The sequence below is a fragment of the Natrix helvetica genome (assembly GCF_964273705.1).
Source record: "Natrix helvetica genome assembly, chromosome: 4".
Lineage (NCBI taxonomy): Eukaryota > Metazoa > Chordata > Lepidosauria > Squamata > Natricidae > Natrix > Natrix helvetica.
The window spans coordinates 164772898-164783359 of NC_138550.1; the positions used below are offsets into that span (position 1 = coordinate 164772898).

General features: G+C 37.8%; 1 protein-coding gene across 1 annotated transcript; it reads left to right on the plus strand.

The window, feature by feature from the left end:
* Window positions 1–827: 827 nt before the first annotated feature.
* LOC309391035 (mas-related G-protein coupled receptor member H-like) lies at window positions 828–10129 on the plus strand. The gene is made up of 2 exons (XM_081951069.1): window positions 828–956; window positions 8957–10129. Exon 2 carries the CDS (start codon window positions 9000–9002, stop codon window positions 9942–9944), a length of 945 nt encoding a protein of 314 aa, XP_081807195.1. The 5' UTR covers window positions 828–956; window positions 8957–8999; the 3' UTR covers window positions 9945–10129.
* Window positions 10130–10462: the final 333 nt, after the last annotated feature.

A 10462-nucleotide genomic window follows, 5' to 3' on the forward strand; every position in this document is an offset into this window, starting at 1 on the left:
GCAACTTTAAGTCCTGTGGACTTCAACTCCCAGAATCCCCCAGCCAGCTGGCTGGGGAATTCTGGGAGTTGAAGTCCACAGGACTTAAAGTCGCCAAGTTTGAGAAACACTGTTTTAGAGGGTCATTGAGGCCACTTGGAGGTTTAGCTGTGTCCTCAGGGTCACCTGAGTAGTGCAAATGGTTCCCGTAGTCTGCAATTTTTCCTCTGGAAATCTATTCCTACTCCCACACCATTCAAAGGGTCTTCATCCCAAATTGTACAGCTAAAGGTCTGTAGAGATTGCCAACCATTAAGGTCCTGGTTGTCCCAAATATGCTTTTTCAAGAGGCAACTGGACTTACTTGTTTTTTTTTCTTTTGAAGACGTTTTGCTTCTCATCCAAGAAGCTTCTTCAGCTCTGGCAGGATGGTGGGGAATGGAAGGATTTATATTCCTTCCAGACAGCTGGTCATCTTTATCCTTTTATCCGAGTTGTTGAAGCACTTGGAGGTTCATCTTTGAACTTATATTTATTTATATAACTTATTATATTTGAACTTATTATTGTTTGTTCTTATTATTCTGGCATTGGGGGCACCTGTCATTCTGATTTTTAAAAAAGTATATTGACAATTTATTCTATTAGCACACTTAACCTGACAATATTCATTGCTTTCAGAGCTCACTGAAAAAAGAAGTTGTTCATTTACTGGCAGGAACTATTTCAAAAAAGGATGCACTCATTTCCTAACAGTTGGGCCCCCACCTCCCAGATGTGGGTGTGTCTCTTGTGCCCCACCTCTCCCGAGCATACATAAAGCAGTTCTGTAATATTTTCTCCACAGGGATAAGAGAGTGGTCATACTTTTTCAGAAGCCAGCGTTGAATTTGGGAAGAAAAACCTTGACATTTAGAAGAAAACCTTACGGCAATCTAGAAGGAGACCTTTTTCTAGCTGTCTTCTTCAAAGAGAAGGTAAGACGTCCATAAAAACTTTTCTTATTAGTTGCTTTTTACATCTTCTCTATCTGTAATACTTCATCATATACAACCTTTCCTCCAAAAAATTGATGGAACTTCCTTCTGACCAAAAGGTGTCAAAATAACCCTAAATTCTTCTATTCATATCGATTTATCTATCTTTCTATTACCGCTGCAATGATCCCCACTATGGAAATCTAAATACAACCTATTCATCCTGGTAATAATGATATACTTCCATTGAATAAAGGTATTTAATGGAATAAATAATTAGATATAGTAAATCCATTTTAAGACTGCTTCCTTATTTCCTAATATGCACAAGAGACATTTGGCTTTTTTAAAAAAGAAATCATGATATTTCTTCTTTTTTTTCCACCTAAGGGTTTATCTCCCCCATTTCGTATTCAGACTGAGATTATTTTAAACTCATGAAATCCATGCATCAAATAATTTTACAAGCTTTCAATGAGTTCCTGTTAATGTATACACTTTATACATTTCTCTTTATAAGCATATTCATCCGTACTTTTTCCTGATGTAGGTATTCTTTCAGGCAGCACTTCATAATACATATTCTTTTAGCTTTTCCCTGCTGTACATATTTATAAATTTCTGCAAACTGCACCACAACATTCAGAAAAGGGAAGCTTTTAATACATACATATATACATCCACACACACAAACACACACAAAGACTGTAAGTATTGTAAACACCCTTCATTTTTTCCATGTTCTTCTATCACTAAGAAAGTTGCCTATCTCACTAAACCCTAATAGCAATGGGTTTTTTTTGGGGGGGGGGGGGTTATGAGCCAAAGAGCAAGAAGTTTCAGTCCACAGGTTGGGAAAGAGAAAGCATCTCAAGGTTGCATTCGGTTATTTAAAACATTTGTGGATGGGCAGATGGGTGCATGTCTTCTACTCCATCACGACTCCTAGCCATTGCATGGGAAAGTCCATGAAGTTTCCTTGTCATCATTCTTTGATTTGCCAGCCTTCCAAGGGCTCAGAGAGATTGACTGGCTCAATTTCATGTAATGATTTAAGCCAGAGGGTCTCAACCTTATTTTATTTATTTTATTTATTTTATTTGATTTCTAGACCGCCCCCTCTCCCCGAAGGGACTTCCTAAGGAACCTTCCTAATGCCAAGACCCTTTAATACAGTTCCTCATGTTGTGATGACCCCCAACCATAAGATTATTTTATGTTTTCCATATTTTTTTGAAAATATGTGTTTTCCGATGGTCTTAGGCGACCCCTGTGAAAGGGTCGTTCGACCCCCAAAGGGGTCCCGACCCACAGGTTGAGAACCACTGCTTTAAGCCTAAGAAAAACCTCATGGTTTTATGGTTTCTAGCCTGTTGCCTTAATTACTCTACCAAGCAGGTTCCCAATATGTAAATATTGTGCAAAGCATAAGCCAATGTTTTGAATCAGAACTTTTGGGCACAGATCTCACTCTAAACCAACATGTAAGCTTCGACTGGGAGAGAAACGTTACATCATTTTGCCTAGAGAGCTGAGTGGTGGTGATGATGATGGACTTTGCTTAGCTAGGCGATCCAAAATTCTCAGGTGAAAATGAGTTCGTTTAATCCACAATGAGCACCACAACTCGTACTTATAACAAGGAGCAGAAAATATGACAGTCGCGAATTTTGCATTGTGCGTGAAATGGCCATTTGCAAAAAGGGGAAGGGGACTTATAACATAGTTGTGAAATAATGCCAGTCTTGTGGGCAGAAGCGTAACAGTTGATTGAGAAATGTTCAGTGATTTGATATTGCTAAAAGCTTGTCATGTGTTAAGGGCGTGTGATAAGAAGCAAATGTTCTATCTGAGAACATTGTGTATTCTGATTTATTAAATGTAAGAAACAGGAGGTTTGATGTTGCAAAGCAGGTATTATGCAAGTTTAACATTTCCAGTTTGGAGTTGAATGAACTTTCAGCATCTGCAGTGCTGACAATGCTAGTATTAACTCTGGAATGTAATTCAGTGTTTATCAAAAAGCCACTGAAAAGAATATATATATAGAGGGAGTAGTGAGCTTCCTCCCATATTTGGGCATACCAGGGGTTGTAACACAATTACATACCTATTTCCCTGGCTCAGCTGATAAAAGGAGGAGAGCCTGTGGCTTAGTGGCTAAGACTCCTGCCTAATATGTAATACAGCCCAGGTTCGAATCCCAGTAAGGGTATGGCTAGCTGATGAGAGCTAAATAGCTTGAAATGGATCTATACTAGTCTCCCTTTATTTATTTATCAGCACAAAATACAACACACACACACACACACACACATATACATACATACATACATACATACATACATACATACATACATACATACATACATACATACATACATACATACATACATACATATATATATATATATATATATATATATATATATATATATATATATCTCCGAAGTGGTCCAGGATCCATTAGATTAGAGCTAAGGAGAAATTTCCTGATAGTGAGAACTATTAATCAGTGGAACAACTTGCCTCCAGAAGTTGTGAATGCTCCAACACTGGAAGTTTTTAAGAAGACAACCATCTATCTGAAATTGTATAGGGTTTCCTTCCTGATCAGGGGGTTGTACTAGAAGACCTTCAAGGTCCCTTCCAACTCGGTTACTCTGACTTTAAGATACACCATCTTCTACATCTATTTCAAATGGGCATTGCCTTTTTGTAAGACTGCAAAGAGACATGTGGGGGGAAAAGATCCAGGACCAAAGAAAGCTACTATAGAGTATTAGGAAAGGCATGAAACATCAACTTGGATCTGGCAGGTTTGGTGCAAAAAATGTCTAACTTTCATCTTTAATGTTCTTGCTTTGTTATTGTTGCTTGTGATAGTGCATTTCATTGTAGAAAGAAGAGTAAAAAATACGGAGCATTACTACTTTCTTTCTTTCATCACAACTCCCTTTCACGGAGCATGTTAATGGCCACTCTATCACCTGCCTGCTGCCATGCCTATTTCTTGTGCTCAGTTGCCTCCATTTCTTGCTCAACTAGCATCTGTGAAAGCTCTTTCTTTGTTTCCTGCACACACAATCAGACAAGCACAAAGAATAAGGAAGATGCTATGAAAGAGGGGGGAAAGAGTTCTCCTTCTTTGTCTATCCCATTTTGAGCTGATGGTTTGAAGTTTCCATTTTGCAGTGTTAAAGATGAACAGCAAGTACACAGGGAAAGTGAAGGGCCCAACCCTGAGATGATATTTCTTAAATCAGCCCTGACAGTGAGCTGCCAGTACATGGTCCAATACATAAAAGCTGCAATTCCAGACAACCTTTTATTTTTCCTAGATTTTCTTGCATTTCTGAGGCAATTCACTTCTTCTTTTTAGCATCCTAATTAGACAACATATCAATGAATGCCGTTGCCACTGCTTTTTGTGTATAGAGGGAATAAATGTTGATTTAGTGAAGTTCTTAGGGTAAATAAAGTGCCCCGTTGCCAAGATGAAGTGTTCTGCACTCTTTGCTAAGTTGCAGAAATTTAACCGCAACAATGGGTCCTGCTCTCCTTGAAAATTGCTGGAAATCTCTCTACATTGCAGATAATGCAAAGGAGACATATACTCAAATGATCTGCTCAGAAATTAGGTGGAGATTTTCAAAAGACCTCTACCTTGTTTACTAAGAGCTTTGCAATATCCATGGTTTATTGCATTACTCTACAAAAATGAAAGCACACATTAGAAGAACATGTACTGTATATGGCGATCAGAAGAATTGTCCCATTATGTGCAGCATTGTTTACTTCTGAGTAAACCTGAATAGAATTGGAGAATGGAAAACTCTTACCATTAGATTTACACTGCATTCCCTATCAAGGATTTATTTGCTAAGCAACATTTAGAAATCAAACTCATTTACTGGCAGTTTTGCTTAGTTTTTGCTATTGTCACATGATTGTAACAAGAAATGTCCACCATACCTTTACTACCAGTACTAAATTCAGAGTCTTGTTTACTATTGAGATCTTCACTATATGGAGAAAGGTAAAGCTAAAGGTTCCCTCGCACATACAGTATGTGCTAGTCGTTCCCGACTCTAGGGGGCGGTGCTCATCTCCGTTTCAAAGTCGAAGAGCCAGTGCTGTCTGAAGATGTCTCTGGCATGACTAAACGCCAAAAGCACACAGAATGCTGTTACCTTCCCATAAGATGGTCCCTATTTTTCTACTTGCATTTTAACGTGCTTTCGAACTGCTAGGTTGGCAGAAGCTGGGACAAGTAACAGGAGCTCACTCCGTTATGCGGTGCTAGGGATTCGAACTGCCAAACTGTTGACCTTTCTGATCGACAAGCTCAGCGTCTTAGCCACTGATCCACCACACACCTTTATATGGATATACTGTATGGATACAACCTTTATAAAGTGCCCAGTGTTCATATTGTTTCACCGTCTTTACTTCTTAAATAAAACTTGAATCAAGTTGATTAGTAAACCATTCTTCTTCTTATTTAAGAAGCCCAACTAGCATTGGGTCATCTTGGAAAGCATGCAACACCAAATGTGAAGGGAGATTACAGGGAAATTAAAGACAAGGGGCAGAAAGGCAGTGGTTATGTTGTTGCTATGAAAACAAGTCAATATCACCATGAAATCATCAAGGTATTAATTTTGACCCAGAATGGACTTAACCTTACACATAAGAACATATTCGGTTGGGGTTTTTTTGTTTCTAAGCAAATCAGTTAAATTTCCCCATTCTTAACTAATCTGGAGAGGTTCTTCCTATTGTGCAATTCTCCAAATGTTGACTAATTTCAAAGATTGCATCCAGCAAAGCTTAATTTGGGGGAAGTTGCCCATAAAATGCTTTATTTGATGGGAAGTAGGGGACAACTAATGGTTGTTCTTGAAAACTGCTTATAAAAATAAATATTGATATTTCTGAGCTTAAATAGCCATAAGCCGCACAAACACGGAGATGGTTTGAATAGATTTATGCATGAATAGCGATGAAACTTCACACATTGCTCAAGATTAATTTAGTTCAAGGTTTATTCACTTTTAAAGGTTGATTTGTTTATTTGGTTTGCATTCATTTCCCCATCATTTGCATTTATTTAAATGGCAGCACACATTTGTCAGAGACAAAGCAAAGAGCTGTTTCTCTGTGCGTATGCACTTATTATTTGTATGTTTGCTTTGTCTTAGTATATTTGGTTTTTTTTTTAATCTGGGATTTGAGTTTCTGTAACCAATGTATTGCAGTGCATGTGTGCATATTTCTTTGATGGCTCAATTCCCATACAAATATACAAAATATGGCAGTCAACAATGCTACTAATCCCAGGCTACAAAACATACTTTTAACTGAAAAGGCATTACCTTCATTTATTGGTGAGTGAAAGACCTATGGACTTTTTGTTTAAAAAATGAAATTAAAAAATGAATTTACGGTCTGTTGTTTTGTTGATTAGATAGGATAAATTGTAGAAAGAAGAAAGTTTTTGAATAACTTTAGAGAGAGATATCAATTTATACTGTATTTATAATTGCAGAAAAGAAGATTAGGAGCCATTTCTTTATAGTGCGTTCTTTCTTTTCTATCTTTCTGTTATTCTTTTTCTTTTAACAATTAGGGTTTTTTTCTTTCATTTTTCCTTGTTCTCTTTTCTCTTGTAAACTCTATTTTAATTTGTATTCGTCTTAATCTTGTGTTTAGAGATTTCAATAAATATATTTCACATACTTTCAACTGCAGTATTCTTATTGTTCAACCCAAATCATAACAATGCTGGTAGATGTCTTTCTGCATTTTTTTTTTCACATTTCACACATATATTCACATGTGTGGGTGGCTGTGAATTTGTGCATTGAAGTCAACCTTGAGTCCTGGCAAAAACCTGGGAAAGTCCTTGCAGTTTTCTTGCCAATACTTTTGGAAATGACGTTTGTGTGTAGCTGCGTGTGTCAGTGGTGGGTTTCCATTATTTTTACTACCAGTTCATTTGTGTGTGTTCACTCATGTGTGTGGTGCTTCTGATCAAACTTTCTGATCAATAAGCTGATCTTATTGTCCTTCTGAGTGGGTTAGAAGATTGTAAACCCTAAGCGCAATGCAGAGTTCATTGAAATTGTCAATAAACAGTCAAAAAAGTGATAGGTACACACAGTAAATTAATTTAAGGGAAAAAATGTTGGCTAATTTGTAAAATACCATCATCCTCACTTCTGGAAGGAGACCTTTCTATGGAATGAAAGCCACCACCGAGAAAGCCCGAAGCTTGGTCCACACACCATGTGTTGGGGCAATTTGCAAACAGACTTTTTGAAGGCTACATCTGGCCTGGCCAAAAATGTTATAAACCAAAATCCAAAAATGGAGAAGCAACAAAAAAAATGCAAACAAGGGCATATTTATAGTACAAGGTTTAAATGCACTCTAACAGAAAGAAGATTCTCAGCAAACTGGCTTACTTCTTCCTCTATTCTTCTTCTTCTTAGATCCTCAACCTCATTGTGTGAGAAGCCACCACTTAGTTTTTGTTACTTATTTTTAAAAGTGTAATTAGTACGTTGTAGGAGATGAAACAGCTGGAGAGAGAATGTGGTGGGTGTAGATGTAGATTGAGAAATGTTCAGTGATTTGATATTGCTAAAAACTGGACATGTGTTAAGGACGTGTGTTAAGAGGCAAAAGTTCTATCTGAGACTACTCTGTATTCTGATTTATTAAATGTAAGAAACAGAACGTTTGATGTGGCAAAAGGAGATACTGTGCAAGTTTATCATTTCCAATTTAGAGTTGAATAAACTTTTAGGATATGCAGTGGTTACAATGCTACTATTAACTATGGAAACTACTTCAGTGTTTATCCAAAAGCCATTGAAAAGAAAAACAATATTTCCCCAGAATTTGGTTGTGGCAAGGTTACATTGCAGGATAACCTAATTTGGATGGAAAATATATCATTGTCAAAATGCACTACCACAAATTCCTTGTGTGTTCAATCACACTTGGCCACAATAAAGAATTTTCTTCTGTTCTGTTCTGCTCTCTTTATTCTATTCTATTCTATTCTATTCTATTCTATTCTATTCTAAAAGATTTAAAGGGTTAGCCAAGTCAAGCAACTAGTTTGCAAGTAGACTTTTTAAAAGCTACAAAATGACCTGGCCAAAAACATTATAAACCAAAGTCCAAAAATGAAGAAGCAAGAGAAAATGCAAACAAGGGCATATTTGAGATGACACATCTGGAAAGAGAATGTAGGAAAAGTGAATGGAGGCAGGATTCTTATTTTAATCCATCAGACCATTTTTATCTTGTACATTTTCCCCTTTCTTTTATCCCTCCCTCCCTCCCTTCTTTTTTCCTTCCCTCCTTTCATCTTCCCTCCCTTCCATTTATTAATCCATACTCCTTACTATTTACCACTCTTAATTTGAAGTCATAACCTTCCATGTTCATGAATTCACCAGATGGGATCACATATACTAACTTCCACCACCCAACATTCCTTTGATGAGTCAAGGTTTTCACAACCCATTTTATTCAGACAAACAAGGCCAAATTATCGCCCTTCATTCCAACCATAAAACCTAATGATGAGGACAGGATTGATCAGTTTTAGCAGTTTTGGCCAGTTTACGACAAGTATAACTAGTGGTGGGATTCAGCCAGTTTGCACCACTTTGAGAGAACCGGTTGCTATCTTTCTGAGTAGCTTGGCGAACTGATTCTTGGAAGAAATCATTAGAGCAGAGAACCGGTGGTTAAATTACTTGAATCCCACCACTGACTCTAACCAAAACCCAATTTGACTTCGTGTGCTCGTTGACCAATTGTTAATACAGAGATGATCTTGCAAACCAACCTGCTGTTGCTCACATCTCAGCAATTAGCCATATGTGCGATATTCTCACATATTCTGACATGCAATCAATATGCATTTTTAGAAATTACGATAAAGCCTAACACCAGCTGTTTCTCTTTTGTCCCAACAGGAGTATCTGCAGCCATAGAAGGAAGAGAAAAGACTGGAGCATAATGGGTATGGCATCCCCCTCTCCTTTCACTGTCTTACCACAAATCAATGCAACATTCACTGGCAAAAACAGAACCTGTTACGATTCCGGCATAAACGAAGAAGTGCTTATTTTTGCAATCTTCACTATACTTTTCTGTGTGCTGGGAATGTTGGGCAATGGCCTCGTGATCTGGATGCTGGGCTCCTCCGTTAAGAGGAACACTTTTGCCATTTACATTATCAACCTCTCTGTTGCAGACTTTGGTTTTCTCACCTTTGAGCTGATTATCGAAATCCACTGGCTTTTTACACATCTGTATTGTGACTTTCCCTACGAACTCTTCCAAACGGGCCTGCTGTTAATGTACAGCACGGGGCAATTTCTCCTGACGGTCATCAGCATTGACAGGTGTCTTTCGGTCCTTTTCCCAATTTGGTATCGATGCCACCGGCCGGTGCACATGTTCACGACTGTGTGTGCTGTCATCTGGGTCATTTCCTTCATCCTCTCTGCAATTCACTTCACAATTATAGCAGTTGATGGATTTGGAAACAGTTATACGCTGATGTATCAGTTCATCGTTAATGCTGTGCTTTGCCTCCCACTTATGACCATCTCGAGTGTCACCTTATTTATCAAAATCTGCTTCATATCCAAGAGCCAAAGGCGGAGGAAGCTTCTGACCGCTATTTTGCTCACACTTTTCTTCTTTTTAGTCTTGGCTTTTCCACTAAATGCCTTCTATTTTATCCTGTACGTTTTCAAATACATACACCCCAACCTTGTGCATTATGGCTACTTGTGTACCTGCATCAACAGTGGCATTAACCCAGTGATCTATTACCTGGTGGGGAGACAGAGGGGTAAAGCTCGGAAGGGCATCAAAGAGTTGTTTCAGAAAGTTTTCAAGGAGGAGGAACTGTCAACTGATGAATTGGAAACTTCGGAAGGTTCCAAGATCTGAATGCTTTACTTTCACTCTTGTCAATCAAAAGACACATTTGTTCCTTTCCAAGAAAGCCCATGTATATATATTTTTTAATTTAAAAGAAACTGGTCTTTATGCTGATTAATTTCTACACGTCTCCAGAATTTGTGCAGGTAATTAACTTTGTGGAAAAGAAAACATTTCTCACGTTGGATTAATCTATTTACTTCGATGTTCAGCTAGTGGGATCATTGCTGAGAATTTTCATTCGCACTTTTGGTAGGTGTCCATCCAAAGAGTCCAAAATCTGAACTCTTTAATGTCACCATTGTCATTCAAAAGATACATTCATTTCTTTCCGAGCAAGCCCATGATTTCCTCTCCTTTTATTTAAAAGAAACTGTTCTGTATTCTGAATAATTTGTGCATGAATCCCCAATTTCTGCAGATAATTATCTTTATGGAATATCAAAATGTTTTTCAAACAATCTATTTACCTAATATCTACCCCATGAAGATTAATTTGCTTGCTTTGGTTCAGCCTTTCCCGACTT